Genomic DNA, 24,805 nt, shown 5'->3' on the forward strand with positions numbered 1-24,805 from the left:
ATTTCATTTTCACTCCATCTCCAAGCCTAAATGCTTGAAATCACAGTGACTAAAACCGTTTTGAGTTGTCTTATTGCTTATTTCCCACCAACTATCAGTGTCAGAGACATGCAACTGATGCTATTTAAAAATCATTTATTCTAAGCACGCTGTAGTGTCTAACAGCCACACAAGTGCACGTGACTGATGCTAGTTCATATCCTGTCCCAATTCCATAGCATAGTTTTCCAAATAAACAAAAGGAGTCCTGGCTGTTTTCTCAATTAGTTGCTCTTTAACAGTTGTCCCAAATAAGCGGCTGTCCTGATTATCTGACAGGCCTATTAACTGGAATCCACTGTATATACGCTTATTGCAATTTATAGTAGCTTTATGTACTGTACTGCTGCCATAAAACAACAAATTTCATGATATATGTTACTGATAATAAATGTTATTCTGATCTGAGGCCTCAAAATTCACTCTCAAGTTATCAATTCCTTCAGTACCAGCACAGAATTATTTGAGGGGCGTGGGCATGAATATGGTGGTTGTTACAGATGGATATGGGCTTGACAGATTCTGCAGCATCTCTCAAGCTCTTACCCATCTCCAGAACTGCTAAACTATGTGCCTGTTCTTCAGGCAGCACCTTCACAATAGGGTTCAAACAGAAGCATCCATGTAACAAATCAAATATAACAAAATGAAAGAATAAAGTCTTACTAAACATTGGTTCTAAAGTTCAAACTTCTGCTGTGTGTCACCAAATTTATCAATTAGCAAATTTACTAGTACTGTCAAATCCAAGTTTACATAAGTCTTTCCAATTGTCAAAGGTCAAATAGCAAAATAGCTAGTTCAGTAAAATATTCTTTCATCTGCATTTTCAAGCAATCTAGGATACTTTTATTTTAAAAAAATAAGATTCCATCTAAAAACTCGAGGGAGTTTTAGTTTGAGGGATGTGTCACCTGAACTCTCCTCTCTGTGCAAATACCACTGCTTCCTATCCATCTCTCACTGAACAGAACAGCTAATGCAAATGGAATGCCAGACACACAAGAGGTTCTGCAGATGCTGGGAACCTTGAGCCATTCACTTGAAATGATCAAGGAACACAGCAGGTCAGGCAGCTATGGAAGGGAATAAACCATCGACAAGGGCCTTCATCAGGACTGAAATGGAAGAGGGTAGAATCCAGAATAAGAAGACAGGGGAGGGGAAGTAGTGGAAGCTGGCAAGTGACAGGTGAAGGGGAAAGTGAATGGGTGGAGGAGAGGGATGAAGTGAGAAGTGGGAAGGGATAGATAAAGGGCTAAAGAGGAAGGAATCTAATAGAAAAGGACAGTGGACCATGTAAGGAAGGGAAGAAAGAGGGCAACAAGAAGGAGGTGATGGGCAGCTAAGGAGAAGAAAATGTATGGGAGGCATCCATAATGGGAAATGGAAGAAAAGAGGGAGGGGGAGAAATTATCAGAAATGATAGAAATTGATTATGATGTTGTTGAAGGCTACTCAGACAGAATATGAGGTGCTACGCCTTCAAACTGAGTTTGGCCTCATCATAGCAGTAGAGGAGGCCATGGGAAGACCTGTGAGAATGGGAATTGGAAGTCAAAATGAAATGGTTAGTCTTCGGGAGATCTTGTCTTTTACATTGAACAGAGCCTTAACAATATTCTCCCAATCTGCATTGGATCTCACCAATGTAGAGGAGGCCGCATCTGGATACCAGATAGAATAGATGATCCCTACAGACTCACAGGATAAGTATTGCCTCACCCAGAAGCACTGTTTGGGGCCCTGAATGGTGGTGAGGGAGGAGGTGTAGGGTCAAGTGTAGCACATGTCATGTTTGCAGAGACAAGTACCAGGAGGGAAATCAGTGGAAAGGGATAAGTGAGTCAGATAACTTGTTTTAAGTAGGGAACCAAAATAAATGCAGCTAGAGAAGGTCAGCCTAATATTGATGTTAATGATAAAGGGTTGCATCTTTAAAAATCTTTCTTGTTGCTACATTAAATTTGTGAACACTTTCCAATTTAGCTACATTTCAGTAAGTGTCATTTCATAGCTATTTTCCTTTAAAGGTTCAGTATCTATTTACAGCTGAAAATTATTTTGATTCTAGATCAATCTCCTCAGGAAATTGGAAAAGATTAATTTGGGAAACTACAAGATGCAGTACTTTAATGTCTGGAGCTCTGTGTTATTGTTATCAAGTTTCAAACCAAATATAACATAAGAGTTCGATTCATGTTAACTGTTCTTAAAAATGCAGGTAGAAGCTTTTGTCCTAATTACCTAAATACTCAAAAAGTTTTATTCTTTAAATTAGTCTGCTTTAACTTCTGAAAATACATAAGCACAAAATTAACTTGTTTTGTCACCAGCTACTAATTCATGCAACTTCTCTCATTAAAAGAATAATTTACCAAGTATAGTTTAAAAACCGCCATATATCAAAATGAAATATAGTAAGAACTCATACTTTTTATTCATTTAGTACAGGTTAAAAGTAAGTGGAATCAAGTGTTGCACATTTCGCCCAGCCCGTGTTCTGCTTTATTCTTTTCATTCTACATAATTATGTTACGTAAAGAAATTCCTTTCAGTTTCAGATACAGCATACACTGCGGCACTTTATCACACACCTCCTTTACCTAATAAAGTGGCTTTATGCTGCTGTAGCACACCCACTTCAAGGATCGATGTGTTGTATGTTCAGAGATGCTCTCTGCACACCACTGTTGTAACGTTTGGTTATTTGAGTTACTGTCACCTTCCCATCAGCTTGAGCCAGCCTGAGCATTCTCCTCTGACCTCACATTAACAAGGCATGTTTGCCCACAGAACTGCTGCTCTCTGGATGTTGTTTTGTTTATTGATATGCTCATCATCTCATTCATGCAGGTGGCTATAACCTCTGTGTCCTCTTAATCTCCAAGCTGGGACTTCTGAGCCCAAATACCTGCTCAGAGGTGGGGCTTATCTCCAGCCTTGTAATATTGCAGTTTCAATTCCTTCTCAGCCCATTTTTTTAAACTGAAACCAGCATTAATGCTGAAATGTCTTTTAAAGGTGCTATTGTACTCATTCTCAATCACTTCCTCCGGCAGCTGATCTCACCTTTTGTATTCAAAAAAGTTGTCCCTCACATATCAAATGTCCTATCAAATATTTCACTCTCACGTTAAACCTCTGGCCTTTAAAGTCATGGAGCAATACAGCACACAGGTCCTTCAGGTGAACCAGTCCATGCTGACTATACTGCTCACCGAACCAGTTCCAAATTCCTGAATTCAGCTAGATCTTTCCAGGATCCCCCCTCCCCCGCTTACCTACGTACTCATATGCTAAGTACACAATGAAAGTGTTCAGCTTTTGGCCAAGTTCTCTGAAAGTAAAATATTCATCAGAAAAATTAGTGTCCAAATACACTCACCCAACCATTCTTCAAAGCTCTGCTATATAAAATGTTATCTTGCATCACACACAAAGCCATTAGCATCCAGAATTCTTAACCTAGCCTTTTTACACTACCTGAGAAGTTCCTGTTTCTTTGCTCGATTGTGGCTACTGAGGGCTTTCAGTTCAGCCTGACGTTTACGCAGTTCTGCTAGAACTTCATCCTCAGAGTCTTCAGTAGGACGATCCTCAGAATCCAACAGACCCTGTGCAATTAGTTCTTCCTTAATTCGAGCTTCTAGAGATTTTGTATGAGGAACACTGCGAAAGATACATGAGGAGATGTTAAAAGCTTTTCATTGTAAATAATGACAAGTGATCATTATGTTAAATGGCTATCATAATGGCTTAATTAATCAACATTAGTGTGCAAGGAAAGTTAGCACTTAACACTTCTGGAGTATACAATAGTTTGTAAAAGTTTTAAGGCACCCTACATTATGTTATATTGTTTCAAATGGTATGTCTTCCACAAAGCCCTGATCTCATCATTATGGCTTTCTGCGATTAGCTGGAGAGACAGAAGTAAGTGAGACAGCCAACGTGTGCAGAAGAACCTTAGTAAGTTCTCCAAGATGCTTGGAACAATGTATCAGCCGATTTTCTTATACAACTGCATGACAGTGTACCTAGGAGAACTGATGCAGTTTTAAAGGCAAAGGGTGGTCACACCATATATTGATTTGATTTTTGTTTTTTAAACTGTTTAATGTTCTTTATAATAATTTTTTTATTAGTTCGAAACCTTTCTTTATTCTTGAAAGCACCTTGGCCTTACAGAATTTTTTTACTGTATGTTTGCCACAGTACTCTATATATATCCAGAAATATTTTTCATTTACAGCCAATGCAATTCTATTGTCCAGACAACTTACCTAAATGACTTATTCTGACTTCGAGGGGACGTACTTGCTCCATCAGTCCCTGCATCTTTCCCTGTCATCTCCGGTATAGGAGAATCTTCCATTGGTGAAATAATGTTCTCCTGAGGGAAAAGAGAAAAGCTCTGCATTAATATCTTCCACCTCTCCACTGCCAGCATCTTACTTCATCCCACCTTCCCATCACCTGTTCTCATCTCACCTATCCCCTATCCACTTGTACTACTTCCCCTCCCAATTGCCCCCACCTTTTATTCTGGTTTCTGGCCCCTTCCTTTCCAACCCTGATGAAGGGTATCGGCCCAAAACATCCACTCTCTACTAGACTTGTTGAGTTCCTCCAGCATTTTATGTGTGATACCCAGCATTAATTTTGTCCTGGGCCTTCAGTCTAGTCAAAACACATCGTGAATAAATAAAATGATCTTGGACAGACTTGAGGAATAACTAATTAAGAATGCTATGTGCAGTACAGATGATCAATTTCTTTAAGTAGTTAGAGAGTGGGAATAGACTCATTTTCTGACTAACTTTAAACCCCATCTATGCCAAGTAGCAAGGAGATTACTTTAATTGACCTCAGCACTTCAAATTAAAGAGATACAGATTAGTATTTTGGGAAATGGCATGACTGGGTTTTGCTTAATTGTCTACATTCTATTTGAATAATTCTACCAAGTAATATTATTGGATCATATTTTGCTACTTGTATATTTTAAGGATAACCATTTTCTTTGATTTGATATCTTCGAAAGAAGGTACCATTTTCAATAAAGAAGGAAAATGTAGAAATAGGCTGGTAAAAGAGGTAGTAGTTGATGGATCCTCCTGAAATTCACTCTTAGTAGTGTATAATTGCAACTGTGACAAAGGGTTAGAGAAGAACATTATTCCCTGCAGAAGTAAAAAACTGGATGTGCTGCTGGTTAATTGTTTCACATATCAGCAAGTTTCAGACCTCTGCACTTGTGCACTGCAGCACATCCAATTCCTATCCCCACCCACCTGAACTCAGTTTCAGATCTAATGGCGCTTTCGTCATGTCAAACAGCTTGACACAGTGTTTGAACATTAGAGGTTGACAGCAAACCTGATCAAAATACAGAGGATTTTGGTTAATTGGGATACATCGAAACCAATGATTTTGGTCCAATTAAACAGCTGCCCAAATTAACTAAAATTCCGTGGGAAGATATAAAAAAGACAAACTACTGTTTAACTGAGTAACAATTTATGTATTTAAATGAAATACAAAACAAATCAGAACACTACCAGTACTATAAAACTGTATATTAGTTACTAATTGTTATCAATGGAGAAATTCATCAGTCTACACAATGAACAAAATCGGTGCAGACACCTGGTGCAGATGATAAGACTGCCTTCATACAATGCTTTTGACAATTGCATCTGCCAAATCTTAATTTTATTTGTAACTTTGAAGATGACTGTCGATACCTTCAAAACGTTCATTCTTCCTAACTTGCCAAAGTAGTGAAATCTTCATTTTCACTCCTGGCCATCTCTAGCATCTCCAAGCCTGAATGTTTAAAACCGCAGAAAGCAAAATTGTCTTACTGCTTATTTCTCACCACTATCAGTGACAAAAATCACTGCTTTTTGAACACAAATACAACAACTGATGCTATTTAAAACTGTCCACTCTTAAGCACAGTGTAGCATCCAAATGCCACACAAGCGTGCGTGACTGATGCTAGATAGAACCTGTTCAGCAACTGTCTCCTGTCCCAATTAAGTGGCATAGTGTCCCAAATAAATGAAGGGAATCCCAGCAATTTTCTCAATTAGTTTTTGTTCTTTAAGACTTGTCCCAAATAAGTGGAATCCACTGTACATAAAATTATGAAAGACATATATGGGGTAGAGAGAGAGGGTACTTTTCTCAGTGTGAAAATGTCAAATACTAAAGGATTTAAGATCAGAGGGCCAGAGCTTAAAGCAGCTGTGCAAGGCAAGATTTTTTTATTTATACAAAGAGAGTTAGGCACCTAGAATATGCTGCCAGCGGAGGTGGTGGAAGCAGATATGATAGCAACACTTAACAAGTGACAAACAGAAGAGGGAAACGGACCATGTGCATCTAGATGGGATTATTTAGATTGGCATCATAATCAATGTAGACATGATGGACATAATCAATGTAGCCTGTTTCTGGGCTGCATTGTTCCAAGTTCTGTTTCAGACTTAAATAAAATAAACAATCACAATGAAGCTGAATTATCTACCCAACTACCTCCAAGCCAACCAGTCTGGTCCTCCACCAGTGCAGTTGCCCTGTGGCCCAGCAGGCAAGTAACACTGTGTATTACTGGGGTACAAAAGACTCAAATTTAATTCTCAGACACCCACCATATAAAGGTGCAGAATGGACACTGGATACATACACGCATGTACTAAAAAAACTAAAAAATATGTACAGTATTACTGGAAATCCAAATGACCTTGAATAAATTTATGTCCTGCCATAATACTCACCTCCACCAAAGCTTGGAGCAATCGTTGTGTAAGGGGCCCAAAAGGAGAAACATCTTCGGGCTGATCATGTTGCTCTTTCTTCAGCAATGCATCTACATCTAACAAAAAAAACATTTACAACAAACAGATAGATCTATACAGTAAAACATTTTAAGACCCAGAAAATAATGCACAACCAGTCGCAAAAGATGCAAAGTAATAGAAAGCTAAAAAGAGGGTGACCATGATGTTGTTGGGATAACGGAGACATGGCTGCAGGGAGATCAGACCTGGGAAATGAATGTACAAGGGTATACGTGCTATCGTAGGGACAGAAATGTGGGCAGAGGGGGTGGGGTGGCCCTGTTGGTGAGGAATGAGATTCAGTCCTTTGCAAGGGGGGATATAGGGTCAGGAGAAGTAGAGTCTGTGTGGATAGAACTGAGGAACAGTAAGGGCAAAAGGACCCAAATGGGTGTTGTCTACAGGCCACCAAACAGTAGCATGGATATTGGGTGCAAGTTGAATAGGGAGTTAACATTGGCATGTGGCAAAGGTAATGTCGCAGTAGTTATGGGGGATTTCAACATGCAGGTGAACTGGGAGAATCAGGTTGGTGCTGGACCACAGGATAGGGAGTTTGTAGAGTGCCTACGGGATGCATTCTTGGAACAGCTTGTACGAGAGCCGACCAGGGACAAGACTATTCTAGATTTAGTGTTATGTAATGAACAGGATTTGATAAGCGATCTCACAGTAAAGGAGCCATTAGGAGGTAGTGATCACAATATGATAAGCTTTTATCTGCAATTTGAGAAGGATAAGGGCAGCTCGGAGGTGTCAGTATTGCAGATGAACCGGGGAAACTATGGAGCCATGAGGGAGGAGCTGGCCAAAGTTGACTGGACGGAAAGCCTAGCAGAAAAGACAGTGGAACAGCAATGGCAGGTATTCTTGGGAATAATGCACAAGGTGCAAAATCAGTTCATCCCCCAGAGAAAGAAGGATTCAAAGGGGGGAAAGGGGTCTCAGTGGTTGACAAACGAAGTCAGAGACTGCATAGCATTAAAAAAAAGGAAATATGACAGAGCTAAGGTGAGTGGGAGGACAGATGATTGGGAAGTTTTTAAGGAACAACAGAACTTAACTAAAAAGACAATACGGGGAGAAAAAAATGAGGTACGAACGCAAGCTAGCCAGGAATATAAAGGAAGATAGCAAAAGCTTTTTTAGGTAAGTGAAGAGAAAGAAGATAGTTAAGAACAATGTTGGGCCCTTGAAGAATGAATTGGGTGAAATTGTTATGGGAAACAGAGAAATGGCAGAAGGATTTAATGAGTACTTTAGATCTGTTTTCACTAAGGAAGACACAAGCAATCTCCCAGATGTATGGATGGGCCAAGGACATAGGGTAACAGAGGAAATGAAACAGATTGACATTCGGAAGGAAAAGGTGATGAGAAGACTGATGGGACTGAAGGCTGACAAATCCCTTGGTCCAGATGGTCTGCACCCTAGGGTACTAGAGGAGGTGGCCCTGGAAATTGCGGATGCATTGGTAATCATTTTCCAATGTTCCTTAGATTCAGGATCAGTTCCTGAGGATTGGAGAATGGCTAATGTTATCCCACTTTTTAAGAAAGGAGGGAGGGAGAAAACAGAGAACTATCGACCTGTCATCGGTGGTGGGGAAGATGCTAGAGTCCATTATTAAAGATGAAATAGTGGCATATCTGGATAGCAGTGATAGGATTGGGCCGAGCCAGCATGGATTTACCAAGGGTAAATCATGCTTGACTAATCTGTTGGAGTTTTTCGAGGATGTAACCAGGAAGTTAGACAGGGGAGATCCAGTGGATGTAGTGTACCTCGATTTTCAGAAAGCATTTGATAAGGTCCCACATAGGAGATTGGTGGGTAAAATCAAAGCTCAGGGCATCGGGGGGAAGGCATTGACATGGATAGAAAACTGGTTGGCAGATAGAAAGCAAAGGGTAGCGGTGAATGGGTGTTTCTCGGAATGGCAGGTGGTGACTAGTGGGGTGCCACAGGGCTCGGTATTGGGACCACAGCTGTTTACGATTTACGTCAACGATTTAGATGAAGGCATTGAGAATAACATCAGCAAATTTGCTGATGATACTAAGCTGGGTGGCAGTGTGACATGTTATGAGGATGTTAGGAGAATTCAGGGTGACTTGGATAGGCTGGGTGAGTGGGCAGATACTTGGCAGATGACATTTAATGTGAATAAGTGTGAGGTTATCCACTTTGGGAATAAGAACAGGAAGGCAGATTATTATCTGAACAGTGTAGAGTTAGGTAAGGGAGAAATACAAAGAGATCTAGGAGTCCTTGTTCATCAGTCACTGAAGGTGAATGAGCAAGTGCAGCAGGCAGTGAAGAAGGCTAATGGAATGTTGGCCTTTATTACAAAGGGAATTGAGTACAAGAGCAAGGAAATCCTCTTGCATTTGTACAGAGCCCTGGTGAGACCACACCTGGAGTATTGTGTACAGTTTTGGTCTCCAGGGTTAAGGAAGGACATCCTGGCTGTAGAGGAAGTGCGGCGTAGATTCACGAGGTTAATTCCTGGGATGTCTGGACTGTCTTACGCAGAGAGGTTAGAGAGACTGGGCTTGTACGCATTGGAATTAAGGAGATTGAGAGGGGATCTGATTGAAACATATAAGATTATTAAGGGATTGGACAAGATAGAGGCAGGAAATATGTTCCAGATGCTGGGAGAGTCCAGTACCAGAGGGCATGGTTTGAGAATAAGGGGTAGGTCATTTAGGACAGAGTTAAGGAAAAACTTCTTCTCCCAGAGAGTTGTGGGGGTCTGGAATGCACTGCCTCGGAAGGTAGTGGAGGCCAATTCTCTGGATGCTTTCAAGAAGGAGCTAGATAGGTATCTTATGGATAGGGGAATCAAGGGATATGCGGACAAGGCAGGAACCGGGTATTGATAGGAATTGATCAGCCATGATCTCAAAATGGCGGTGCAGGCTCGAAGGGCCGAATGGTCTACTTCTGCACCTATTGTCTATTGTCTATAAATGTGGTCAAACAGCTTGGGTTAAAAAAAGGTGTAGAGACAATTGAGAGGGAGATACAGTGAGACACTTTACTAGCTGAGATTGGTGATAGAAGTGCCAGCGCAAAGAGAAGAAAGCCCATTGAAACTTCACAGAAAATAGAAGTTCTGGAAATCAAACAGACTAGTATTTTCAAAGAATATTCCAGCTAATTCTACTCTCCTACACCCATGCCATTTTTCCTCACTGAACTATTTACCTTTGAGTGTCACTGCTAAATCTGTATCCAAACCCTAATTCCAAACCCAAACCACTTGGTCTGTGTTTTCTTTGCATTAGATTCTTCAACCATCGTCTTAATCTGTGCCTTCTGGTTAAAATCCTTCAGGTACTGGAATATTTTCCCTCCTTTTACTTTGTTTAACTCATACTGATTATGAAGTCTCTTTTCTATTTAAGACCAACTTTTCTTGTTGGATTTCTTTTACAAACTCAAGGATCCCTCTGCCTTCATTCTTTAAGGAAGTGCCATTTGCTATTCATGTATCAATAGCCTAGAGAAGAACAGAAAGAATAAGCTGAGACCATGTTTTTTTTGCTGCAGATTTGGATTTCTGCTACTTGTAAGGGGTTTCAGCAGATTGATTTGATTTGAGGTTTTACACAAATTCCGGATAAGCTGCACTTTTTTAAAAACAAGCTGGAGTTATGTTTAGTGCCAAAACAGAGTGAATTTTTTTTTCTGGTTTCCTTTCTTGAGAAGGGGGAAACAGAAAGTGAGGGTGGCAAGATTTGAGGATGGGTGGATCTAAAGGCTGGCTGCCAGCAATTTGATGGGAATTATACTGACCATTGCTCAGCCACTGGCAGTTTGCCAGTCAGATCAGATGCATTAAGCAGATGTTTTCCAGTTGGTAAACCCATTGAGGCAACTCTCCAGAAACCTTTCTTGAAAACAAATATGAAGTGAATATATATAGTGCAAGAAGTAAAATAAGAAAAACGTAAGACTGTTCAATCTGCTGGCATTATCATGAAGAGAAACAGAGGGATAACACTTGCATGAAGTGAGCTCCAGCTCACCTTTAGAGTCGAGCTCCGTTAAAGTTCCAAGCATGCCTTTCTTCTTCTCTGCTGCTGCAGCAGCACGAGCACCTTCCTTCTGCTCCTCCAGAAGGTCCTCTTGTGCCCAACGCTGAGAGTAATGTTTTCCCAAAGGAGGGATCTGCTTGAACAAGGATGCAATGGGAAATTATTGTAATGGAAAGGAAGGTAAAAGATTGAGGATTACCAATTTCTACTTCATCAGAATGACCCTCAGCCATTGCCACTTTCCTATTGAGCACAGCCATTTGGGTGCCTGGCTGTGGCATAGGAACTCATATTCATATTCATCTGTTTCAATCTCCCTGCTTTTCCAATGATTGTGTTTGGCCATTCCATTTTCTCTCTTACTTGAAAAGAAATTAAAATCATCCCAGCTGTACCATGCAACAACAGATCACAATAATCCAGTGGTGTGTACTAGTTAACAGAGGCAGATGTCGAAATCCTAGCACTGCAGCTAAGCAACTGAAATACGGAATAAATCAATTCATTTGTGAAGTCTACAAAACAAAACTCATCCTTTAAGTGACTCAGTGTTTCACTGACACCTTTATAAAAGAAAATGTGCTATTGTTATACACAGTAACTCACAAAAGTCCCCCAAAAAGACCTGGCTCAAGTCATGGCAAAATGACAATATGCTAGGGGAGTGCCCTCAGGGCAGGATCTCCCCAGCAGCTACTCAGGCAAAACATGAGCCTTTTTAGTAATGCCTGTTTCTGAGACTGATTGAGGAGTCTGTGCATGTAGCTTAATTCTCCGTGCAAATGTCGTCCCCATTCAACTCATTCATAGAGGGCTTCAACAAACCATCAGAGGAATTTTAACCTGCCTGCTTGTGTAGGAATAGTGGTAATTTTTAAAAGAGTTTAATACCTCCTTTCACTTACTTTTAACGTTTACTTTAAAATACCAATAGCTGTTAACCAACGTTACATGTAAATGAGTTGAAACTAATGAATACAAGCCAGGCAGTTAATAGATGCTAATTTCATTCCATCATTGTTAGGTCAGTCCCCAGTTATACAATCACTAAACAGATAAGAAAAGTTAAGTAAAGTTTAGCACTAATGGATGGTAATGATTTTTTTTACCAAAATGGAAGTTCTATGGCAACAATCTACCTTGATAGGCATGCCTCTTCTATCTGGACCACCTCATACCCGACTTTGTTGTGGGTGTTGTGGTAACACCATCAGTCAACTAAACCAATAGGCAAAAGTTTGCAATTAGGCTTCACATCCATAGCTGACTTTCCTCTTCTGTGCTTCAAGAGTAAATCCAACCTGTTTTCAAAAGCCTGCTAAAAAAACTTTCCCTTCTATTGTAGTTTTGCTTCACGACCCATGCTCTCATTCCCCTGCTTGTTCACCTTGTAATACTCAGCTTCATCTTCAGGCGGTTTCAGAAGGTCCTCAAGGATACGGATCTCTTCGTTGGTTATATCAGCACAGTACGGTTCCACTGATGCCCAGAATCTACAACAGATGGCCAAGTGCAAACAACTCACTATTTACATCCAATAAATGTGGAGCCACCACTGATATAATTACTCAAACGCCAAAATAAAAACAGAAAGTGTTGGAGTTACTCAGCAAGTCAGGTAGTGGATAATGAAAGAAAAGATTTAACGATCAACGACTTCAATTTCATTTGTACAGAAATGTTCTTTTCGATTTCTACTTTGTAGTTGCTGCCTATTCTGCTTAGTATCTCTAGTACATGCTGTTTTTATTTCAAATTTCCAGATTTGTTGTTTTTAGATTTCACAAATATAGGAGATTCTAAGGTTGAACAAAATTAATATAATCTGCTTACAATTATTAGAAAGCTTCTGTAAGAGGTTTCAAGGTCAAAATTAGGGGTTTTAAAACTAACAGTGAAACTGCATTGATTTGAACTCATTTTGATTAAAGAAAAAGTATTTGTGGTTAACATGGTAAAGAAGTGAACAACAGAGACATAGTCACTTAACAAGAGATACATTTACAGAACTGGATCATTTCAATAAACTTTTCATTTTGCTTAGAAGTGATAGAGGTGAGAGCCTAGGTTTGTAGACATGAGGATCCACCCCTGCAGACCAGGCTGTAACATTGTATGCAATCCTCAGACCCTCTGCAGATGGTTAGTGTGGACAACATCGAAGAAATTTCATTGCTTTTTTTTCTTCCCGGTTTTCCTCTCCACTTACTTGCCACTCTCAGGAGATGAAATAATTCCAGCAGAGTACAGTAAATCTCATGGGAGAACTATGAACTCTGACATTGCCACAGATGGCTGTGGAGCAAACATAACTGTGTACATTTAAAGCGGAGTTTGACAGGTAAGGGCATCAAAGGTTTCAGGGAGAAGGGAAAACGATGGAATGGTGGAGCAGACTCAATGGGTCATATGTCTTATGGTCTTATTGTCCATAGAGAACTAAGGACATTATTCCTTTTCTGACTTTCAGATCTCACTGACAAGGTGCAAACTACTGGTAGAGCTAGAACCTACCTATTTGGGGCATCATTCTTTGGAATCCTGGGAACATCCAAGGGATCATCTGTAAATTCGTACTCCTGTATCTTAGGCTGTACATTTTTTGACTTAGGACGTCCAGGCCCAGGTCCAGTTCCGTGACTGCCCTTTCCATCTAGTTTCTGCTTCTTTGGCTTTCCATGTTTCTGTGGCGTTCCATGCTCATGTTCTTTCCCAAATTTCAACAGCCTCTTATCTCCTTTTTTATCCTGCCAGTCTGTGAGGATCTGAAATCAAAAGTTTAAATGCTTTCAAAAAAATATATATAGCTTTTCAATTTAGCATCAGTGTTTACTCAATCAGAAAGTAAAAATGTGTGGGAGCTGGAACTGTCAGAGAGATAGCCATTGGAAATGCTCTCTGAAACTGACTGTGGGTCTGTTAAAGCTACATTTTTTAAAATAGGAGAATGACTCTATTTTGAGAACAGTTAAAGGAGTGTGCCACCCAGAGAATAAGCAACCACTAAACATTGAAAGCGTAACTTTACTAAAATAATAATAAGGCAGATAGGAATCCATTCTTTAGGTCCACGATTACCACCATGTTAAATTAAACATATTCCTTCTAAATAGGTAGCATCTGCTCCACAATTACTACAATACCCCATTTTCCAAATGTTTGCTTTATGACACCTCGCTGTTATGAAAGACCTACATTAGTACCCTGTTTTCGCTAACAGAAGAGTGTTTTCACTTCTACAAAAAAAGGCAGCGCGCGCCCCAAGCATCGGATGATACTGAAGCTGCCGAAAAGTTCCCAGCAGAACTGAAGAAAATATTTACAGAAGGTGGTTATTCGTATAAGCAAGTGTTTAACTGTGATGAAACTGCAATTTATTGGAAAAAGTTGCTGAGCAAGACATTTATTTCGATAGAAGAAAAGCAGGCTAAGGGACACAAGGCATCGAAGGACAGGTTTACCCTAATGCCTATTATTAACGCCACTGGTGATGCTGTCCTTAAGCCTCTAATAGTGTACCATTCAGAAAATCCGAGGGCACTTAATGGAGTTGATAAGAAAACACTTCCCGTTGTGTTCCGTTCACATCCAAGCGGTTGGAATACTCAAGTGATTTTTTTCTGAGTACATGAGTGGATACGTTAGTCCTTTTGTTGAAAAATATTGTAGAAAAAATAACCTCGATAATAGGTGTCTTGTCAATAATTGTGCTGCTCTTCAACCTGGCATTACCGGTAACATGTTGCGTTCTTACCGCCGAGCATGACATCGTTGCTGCAGCCGTGTGACCAAGGCCTAACAGCCACAATTAAAGCTTACTACACACAAAATGTGATGCGTTTTATTGTAAGTGCCATTGACACAGAGGGCAGCTCCGAAGCATCTGCTGAAAGGGTGCTTCTGCCGAGTGCGCTTGTGTGCGATTTTCGCCACGCTAGACAGTGCTGCAATGATTGCAGAAAAGTATTTCTACTTTATATAGGCTGTGTACTTATCATATCATTCCCGCTTTTACTATATGTTAGTGTTATTTTAGGTTTTGTGTGTTATTTGGCATGATTTGGTAGCTTATTTTTTGGGTCTGGGAAAGCTCACAAATTTTCCCATATAAATTAATGGTAATCGCCTATTCACTTTACAACATTCCAGCTTACGAACCGTTTCATAGGAACGCTCTACTTTTGGATAGCGGGGGGAAACCTGTACTCAACTGCAAAAAAGTTTTGTTTTAAATACTGGTTTAAAAAAGCAGTAAGAGTACGTCAAAACCTATCGGGATCATCTTTTTAGATAATAGGACCAGCTTCTTCCGCTTTTCCATGAATGTATAAATAGACCGTGAACCCTACTTTACTATTCCTCTCTTGCACTATTTATCCAAATTTAAAACTGTAAATTACTCTATAGTAACACAGTGGATTCCAGTTAATTGGGACACATGGGGACCGGTACATTTTGGCCTAGTTAAGTGCCTGTCCCAATTAGCCAAAATTCCATAGAAATAGTTAAAAGGTATAAAAAAGACAAACTACCATTTAACTGAGTAACAATTTATGCATTTTAATGAACAAATTAGAACACTACCAATGCCTCTACAGTACTATACAAATGTGAAATAGTTATCAACGAAGGAATTCATCTGCCATGTCCTTTTGTCTCTGTGAATGAAATCAGTGCAGACACCTGGTGCAGATAATGGACTGCTTCATACAATGCTTTAGACAAGTGCATCCTCCAAATCTTCATTTGCATTGTAACTTTCAAAATGTTTGCTGATACCTTCAAGTTCTTCCTAATCCCTGACTTGTTGAAGTAGTGAAATTGTTGCATTTTCACTCCTGGCAGTTTCTGGAATCTCCGAGTCTGAATGCTTGAAACTGCAGTGAGCCAAGCAGTTCTGAACTGTCTTACTGCTTAGTTCTCAGCAACCATCAGTGATAAAAATCACTGCTTTTTGAACACAAACACTTGCACTGATGCTATTTAAAAACTGATCGCTCTAAGCACAATGTAGTGTCTAACAGCCACTAAATTGTACACAACTGATGCTAATTTCAGCAACAGTTGGGCCTCCTGCCCTAATTAAACGGCACTAATGTCCCAAATAAACGAAGGGAATCCTGGCTTTTCTCTTATTTCAGTTATTGATGTTAAAGAGTTGTTCCAAATAAACCGACGGCCCAATTAAGCCACTATATTTTATGGTTAGCGCTGCACTGCTGCCACAAAACAACACATTTCCCAACATGTATCAGTGATAATAAACACAATTCTGAGCAGAAGGACAGGGGCTGAAGGGAGAAAACTGGGTCCAAGAATACTGGTGTTGATTTCTTATTGTCTAATGTACGGGGATACAGTGAAAAGCTTGTCTTGAATACTGTTCATACAGGTCAAATCATCACATCAAATCGTCACTGAGCTAGGATAAGGTAAAATAATAACAATGCAGAACAAAGTGTAAAAGCTACCAAAAATAGTGCAGGTAAATGATAAAGTGCAAAATCAGACTGAGGAACCTTTTACTGCTTACACACAAAACGTGTATTGTTAGCTTTTCTTCCATAAAGGGTATTTAATCAAATATTCATGTCAACATTGTGCATGGAGCTTTGGATACCTCTGACCTGACAACACACAGGACAGGTCACAATATCACTCTGACCTGACGGCACACAGGACGGGTCACAATATCACTCTGACCTGACAACACACAGGACGGGTCACAATATCACTCTGACCTGACGGCACACAGGACAGGTCACAATATCACTCTGACCTGACAACACACAGGACGGGTCACAATATCACTCTGACCTGACGGCACACAGGACGGGTCACAATATCACTCTGACCTGACAACACACAGGACGGGTCACAATATCACTCTGACGTGACGGCACACAGGACAGGTCACAATATCACTCTGACCTGACAACACACAGGACGGGTCACAATATCACTCTGACCTGACAGCACACAGGACAGGTCACAATATCACTCTGACCTGACAACACACAGGACGGGTCACAATATCACTCTGACCTGACAGCACACAGGACGGGTCACAATATCACTCTGACCTGACAACACACAGGACGGGTCACAATATCACTCTGACCTGACAACACACAGGACGGGTCACAATATCACTCTGACGTGACGGCACACAGGACAGGTCACAATATCACTCTGACCTGACAACACACAGGACGGGTCACAATATCACTCTGACCTGACAGCACACAGGACGGGTCACAATATCACTCTGACGTGACGGCACACAGGACGGGTCACAATATCACTCTGACCTGACAACACACAGGACGGGTCACAATATCACTCTGACCTGACAACACACAGGACGGGTCACAATATCACTCTGACCTGACAACACACAGGACGGGTCACAATATCACTCTGACGTGACAACACACAGGACGGGTCACAATATCACTCTGACGTGACGGCACACAGGACGGGTCACAATATCACTCTGACGTGACGGCACACAGGACGGGTCACAATATCACTCTGACCTGACAACACACAGGACGGGTCACAATATCACTCTGACCTGACGGCACACAGGACAGGTCACAATATCACTCTGACCTGACAACACACAGGACGGGTCACAATATCACTCTGACCTGACGGCACACAGGACGGGTCACAATATCACTCTGACCTGACAACACACAGGACGGGTCACAATATCACTCTGACCTGACGGCACACAGGACGGGTCACAATATCACTCTGACCTGACAACACACAGGACGGGTCACAATATCACTCTGACCTGACAACACACAGGACAGGTCACAATATCACTCTGACGTGACAGCACACAGGACGGGTCACAATATCACTCTGACGTGACGGCACACAGGACGGGTCACAATATCACTCTGACGTGACAGCACACAGGACGGGTCACAATATCACTCTGACATGACAGCACACAGGACGGGTCACAATATCACTCTGACGTGACGGCACACAGGACGGGTCACAATATCACTCTGACGTGACGGCACACAGGACGGGTCACAATATCACTCTGACCTGACAACACACAGGACGGGTCACAATATCACTCTGACCTGACAACACACAGGACGGGTCACAATATCACTCTGACGTGACGGCACACAGGACGGGTCACAATATCACTCTGACCTGACAACACACAGGACGGGTCACAATATCACTCTGACGTGACGGCACACAGGACGGGTCACAATATCACTCTGACCTGACGGCACACAGGACGGGTCACAATATCACTCTGACCTGACAACACACAGGACGGGTCACAATATCACTCTGACCTGACGGCACACAGGACGGGTCACAATATCACTCTGACCTGACAACACACAGGACGGGTCACAATATCACTCTGACCTGACAACACACAGGACAGGTCACAATATCACTCTGACGTGACAGCACACAGGACGGGTCACAATATCACTCTGACGTGACGGCACACAGGACGGGTCACAATATCACTCTGACGTGACAGCACACAGGACGGGTCACAATATCACTCTGACATGACAGCACACAGGACGGGTCACAATATCACTCTGACGTGACGGCACACAGGACGGGTCACAATATCACTCTGACGTGACGGCACACAGGACAGGTCACAATATCACTCTGATCTGACAGCACACAGGACGGGTCACAATATCACTCTGACCTGACGGCACACAGGACGGGTCACAATATCACTCTGACCTGACGGCACACAGGACGGGTCACAATATCACTCTGACGTGACAGCACACAGGACGGGTCACAATATCACTCTGACGTGACAGCACACAGGACGGGTCACAATATCACTCTGACGTGACAACACACAGGACGGGTCACAATATCACTCTGACCTGACGGCACACAGGACAGGTCACAATATCACTCTGACCTGACGGCACACAGGACAGGTCACAATATCACTCTGACGTGACGGCACACAGGACGGGTCACAATATCACTCTGACGTGACGGCACACAGGACGGGTCACAATATCACTCTGACCTGACAGCACACAGGACGGGTCACAATATCACTCTGACCTGACGGCACACAGGACGGGTCACAATATCACTCTGACGTGACAGCACACAGGACGGGTCACAATATCACTCTGACGTGACAACACACAGGACGGGTCACAATATCACTCTGACCTGACGGCAGACAGGACAGGTCACAATATCACTCTGACCTGACAGCACACAGGACGGGTCACAATATCACTCTGACCTGACAACACACAGGACGGGTCACAATATCACTCTGACGTGACGGCACACAGGACGGGTCACAATATCACTCTGACCTGACAGCACACAGGACGGGTCACAATATCACTCTGACGTGACAACACACAGGACGGGTCACAATATCACTCTGACGTGACGGCACACAGGACGGGTCACAATATCACTCTGACGTTACAACACACAGGACGGGTCACAATATCACTCTGACGTGACAACACACAGGACGGGTCACAATATCACTCTGACGTGACAACACACAGGACGGGTCACAATATCACTCTGACGTGACGGCACACAGGACGGGTCACAATATCACTCTGACATGACGGCACACAGGACGGGTCACAATATCACTCTGACCTGACAGCACACAGGACGGGTCACAATATCACTCTGACCTGACGGCACACAGGACGGGTCACAATATCACTCTGACCTGACAACACACAGGACGGGTCACAATATCACTCTGACGTGACGGCACACAGGACGGGTCACAATATCACTCTGACGTGACGGCACACAGGACAGGTCACAATATCACTCTGACCTGCGTCTCTGCCTCCAAAATGCGTAAACGCCGACTTGCTGAGGACAGCAATGTCTCCAGTTCCAACTGCAACGTGTCCAGTTCCTCAATTCCAATCCCGTCATCTTCCGAACGCGATAACACAGCAGCATACCGAGGACACATCTTTGCGTGGTCTACTGGCTTGAAGTCATGGAACTGCAGTGGGCAATCTTTTAGTTCACTCATTTTGAATCAGTGCTCTTCGGTCTAAACTCTGCTAAGCAAAATAAAGTCAATCAATTTTTTTCTCTTTATTCATTTTTGTAGAATGCAGGAATTATGGCATTTATCTCCCATCTATATTTCCTCTCAAAAAAGTGATGCTGAGACACCTTCTCAAAACTATTCACATCATCATGATGAAGCTAACCCATTAACACCATTTATGTAGAAGTTCAAAATTTAAACCCAGAAACAATGAAAAGCTGGCAATAAATTTTCAAGAAAGGATGGCATGTAGCTTGGAGAAAATCCTACTGATTCCAGTGTCCCTATGCACTTGTGCTCATAGACTAGCTTTGTATATGTAAACGTATATCAAAATACACAGTTAAATGCTTTGCTTGCATCAAATCAAATCAGCGAAGGTTGTGCTGGATAGGGGTGGCATGCCTGTTGCCATACCTCAGCACACCCATCACTCACTGGCCCGAGCCATCCGTCTTTGGAGTGTGAAAGGAAACCCGAGTATCTGGAGGAAACCCATGCGGTCATGGCGAGAACGTGCGAACACCTTGCTGATAGTGGCAAGAGTCCCAGCCTGATGGGTGATGCTGGCACAGTAAAGCCATTGCACTAACTACTACACTGCTGTGCCGCTGTCTATGTTACCCATGCTTGTAAAGCTCACAGGTTTTGGAAGTGTGTCTGAGAAACTGCTGTTTTTTATGATTACAATCTCTACGTGCTACTTCTGGAAGGATTGAATGCGTGGGATGGTAGATGGGCTACTTTTGATGATGTGGAGCTTTTGTGAATAACCCTGGGGCTCCACTCATCTTGGCCACAGAGGAGCATCTCATCATGCTCATTTGTACCCATGTAAGTAGATGGTGGCACGCTTGTTGTGCCAGAAGACATTCTACCCAGCCCCTGACCTGCTCTTACAGCCACTGACTGTGTGGCTCCTCTGGTTGGTCACTGGAGATCTCCCAGGAGGCTGATCGCATCAATCACCAAGTGGAGCTGGCTAAACTCTCTCTTGTCAGTTGTGGTCACTGCCTGGCACTTGAGTGACACAACTGCTATTTGCACCTCACCACATATTATCTAGCTCTTGTGGAAGGCCACGCATGGATTGCTTCACTTTCTGCGGTGTTTGCAACTGGAAGTGAATGTAGTGCAATCAGAGAACATCCCCATTTTTGTCTCAGAATGAAAGGACAAAAAGAATTCTTACAGCAATGTGTTCAGCTGACTGCCAACAACAATAACCATCTTCTTCTGAGCAAGGCATGAGGTCATTGTTTTCCCTAATGACTTCATTCTTACTAATCTAATGTTGCCTTGATACCAATGGCAATTATTCCCATTTTCAGCTCTTTGGTACAGTTTTGAACCAAAGCCATGAAGAGGTTTGGTGCCAAGTAGTTTTGGTCAAACTCAAACCGGGCACCAGTGGCAATTAAGTACCATTTTGCTGATAGAGCATGGACTGATTGGGCAGTAACTTAATAAACCGGATGTTCTGCTTTTTATGGAAAATTTCTGGAAGAAGTTGCAGTGGTGGAGGGGTACAAATACTTGGGTGTTCACCTCGACAACAGACTTGACTGGAAAACAACAGCGAGGCTGTTTACAAGAAGGGGATGAGCAGACTCTATTTTCTAAGAAAGCCGAGACCCTTCAATGTGTGCAGCAGGATGTTGGAGATCTTTTACCAGTCTGTTGTAGCGAGTTCAGTCTTCTTTGCTGCTTCATGTTGGGGTGTGGCATCGGTGCTGGTGATGCAGAAAAGATTAAATAAACTCATCAGAAAGGCTGGATCTGTCCTTGGCTACAACCTGGACTTTTTTGAGTTAGTCATGGAGGGGTCACTAAAAAAAAATTATCCATTATGGACAATCTGGCACATCCTCTCCATGACCTATTGAATAAGCAGTAGAGCTCCCTTTTGAACAGACTCATTCAGCTCCGCTGTCACAAGGATCGTTAAATCTTTCCTACCAAATGCAATAAGCTTATAAAACAGTTCATCTCTGTGTGACAGGAGAACACACATCATAGTACAATAGTCTTGGTTTTATTATTTTCTGTGTTATTATTGGACTTATTACTGTGTATATTATTATTCTGTACTTTATTTTAGTTATTGTTATAATATTAATTATCGCTAAGTATGTTTTTAAATGTTGCTGCTGTAATGAAATAATTTCTCACTTGGGGTCAATAAAATACTTGTTGTTATTATTATTAGTAGTACTAGTACCACCACTACAGCAGTTTGAACAGAACCACAGCTAATTCTGGAAATCAAGTCCAGAATTACCAGCTGAATTACCATCTGGCCCCGTATAGTCTTCACGATATTAAAAGTACATCAGATTGGTTAAAGACTGACTTTTATGACAGTGGGGTGATCAGGAGGGAGCAGAGGTGCATCATCCACTCTGAATCACTGGCTTGACTACACACGTACTGGGCACTATTATTACTATGAGATTATGCAGCAGGTGAAAAGCTGGGATAAGAATAGTGCAGATAATGTAAATGGTTTTGTGAAAGATCCTCAGCTAACAGTAAGTTTTAACATTCCCTTAAGTGCCTACAGCCTTGACGTTTATCCATGAACTGAAGTTTCAGGGCCACAAACTTGCTAATGCTTGCACCATTAAAGTGAAGCTTTGCTAAAAAAGCACCAATATATCAGCAAGGCTTTATTCCAGTTTGTTTGTTCATTCTTTTTTGCTGTGTCTTAATCAGTACAATCATTTATTCTTCAAAAAGTTTTAAAGCTATAAATCATGAGCAGGAATAGGTGACTTGGGTCTTTGAGTTTGCTTCTCCATTCAACAAGACCAAGGCTAAACTGATCTCAACTCCTTCATTTCCCTCTTTGCTTCCTTTCTTAACACGTCAATGAATCAGCACTGACAAATCTTCAAGGTAGAAAACCACAGACAGTCATAATCCTCTGACTGAAGAAACTTCCTCCTCATTTTGGCCTTAAAAATATCAAACTTGTATTTCAAACCTTTCAATACTAACTCCATATTCCTCCAAGGAATACAAACGCACAGCAGAACTCTCTCTGAACTTGCAGTTTTATTTAAATTCCAGCCTGCTCTTCATTAAATATCTGCTTCTTCCCAGCAGCCAACCTAGGACATCTTCTCTGAAATGCCTCAGTTGCAAGTATGCCCCTCCCTAATTCATATACTAAACTGGCTTACCAGTTTCTTTCACTGGTTCAAGACTTGCCAGCTCCAAGGATCCTAATACCTCAAGCTATCAATGGTTGTAAGTTGGTTGGCTGGACATTCCATTATCACACTTTGCAGAGTTTCAGTGCCATTTAGTTATTCATGGTTTTGTGTTCCAGTGAATTTTTGCACGTATCAAGTCATTCTCACAGTTTCAAACACACCACAGCGCATTGCAGAACAAAGCACTTTTTACTATGTAATATTAATGCTAAAATCAAGCTCCACATCCATGTCCAGTGTGCAACAAAAGCCACGTTGAGGACATTTAACATTCAGGTCAGCCAGCTCATGTCACCTGAAATCCGACCGCAGAGTCTCCAAGTCAGGAAGAGTGATGAAAAGATAATGTATTCAGGACATTGGGCGAATACCCAAATATCTGGGACTTCTATCAAATATAATCTGAGGCATACAGTCGTACAACTCAGATTAATATAAAAATGAGAAAACTAAAATATATTTTCCAATGGTTGAAATCTAAAATATAAACAGAAAATGCTGGGAACACATAGTAGGTTAGGCAGCATCTGTATGAAGAAAAGTAGTTACTGTTTCAGATCCTTCCATCAGTCTGGGGAAGAGATAACATAAAATAATATTTAAGCTGCCGAGAAACTGGCATGAAGGCTGGATGAGGATGTGACTGTCCACCAGACAACAACAATAAGTCCAACTGGTTAATCGATTCATTTCTAGTCACAAGTGTAAAGGAGTCAATGTAATTGTTACTTGGGATCTGTTGCAGATAAAGAACACAATGAATATAAATGCATTAGATAGCTTGTATATATAGATTGACTGTATGCCCTTAAAGTGGCACTAGGCACCAGATTGAATGCCTGCGTATAAGGTGATTGATAAGAAATGATAAAATAGTGCTGGAGATGGATGTGGAGGGGGTGGGTTAGTTTGTGAAGGGTTTGATTAACTCCACTGCTTGGGGAAAGTCACCATTATAGAGTCTGGTGGTCCTGGCGTGATAGGGCTGACAGATAGCTAAAACATCTTCTCTTTGAAATGCTAACAACTTCTCCTCTTTCCACAGATGTAGCCCTGACTTTTTAAAGTGTTTTTAGCATTTCTTCTCAAGAGTAATGCTAAAAAACAAATTGCAATCTTAAGCAAAAACAGTAAAAATTAAGACCAACACACACAAAATGGTGGAGGAACTCAGCAAATCAGGCAGCATCTAAGAGTGGAATAAACAGTAGATGCCTTGGGCTGAAATGAAGTTATGAAGAAGGGACTTGACCTGAAATGTCAATTGTTTATTCCTGCCATAGATGATTTGCTGAGCTCCTCCAACATTTTGTGTCTGCTGCTCAAGATGTCCAGCATCTGTAGAATCTCACGTGCAGATATCAGAATCAATTGAGATATTTCTCTCTAAGATTATCCATGGAGTAAAATGCAATGGAATGAATGTTATATGTGACCCATTCTAAATTTCTCAGATTTATTGATAGAAATAATTAACTTTCTATTACCTACATATTGTGCCTCATCAGCAAACAGAATAAATGAGAGTGAAGAGCCAGGTAGCTCAGAACCACTTGAAGCTCTAGT

The 24,805-nt window shown here is 41.6% G+C and overlaps 1 protein-coding gene across 9 annotated transcripts in view; it reads right to left on the reverse strand.

The window, feature by feature from the left end:
• The window catches only part of tada3l (transcriptional adaptor 3 (NGG1 homolog, yeast)-like), a 28,685-nt gene that overhangs the window by 2,827 nt on the left and 1,053 nt on the right, over positions 1–24,805 (reverse strand). For 4 of the 9 annotated variants that reach the window (XM_073072758.1, XM_073072760.1, XM_073072757.1 and 1 more), the window contains exons 2-8: positions 19,794–20,028; positions 13,451–13,701; positions 12,324–12,429; positions 10,928–11,072; positions 6,828–6,925; positions 4,326–4,435; positions 3,526–3,711 (exon numbers count right to left, since the gene is read on the reverse strand). In XM_073072758.1, the coding sequence (XP_072928859.1) occupies positions 3,526–3,711; positions 4,326–4,435; positions 6,828–6,925; positions 10,928–11,072; positions 12,324–12,429; positions 13,451–13,701; positions 19,794–20,000 (1,103 nt within the window). In that variant the 5' untranslated portion in view covers positions 20,001–20,028. The other 5 variants (XM_073072755.1, XM_073072759.1, XM_073072756.1 and 2 more) reach the window with 5 other exon arrangements.

This window comes from Hemitrygon akajei, chromosome 19 (assembly GCF_048418815.1).
Source record: "Hemitrygon akajei chromosome 19, sHemAka1.3, whole genome shotgun sequence".
Taxonomy (NCBI): Eukaryota; Metazoa; Chordata; class Chondrichthyes; order Myliobatiformes; family Dasyatidae; genus Hemitrygon; species Hemitrygon akajei.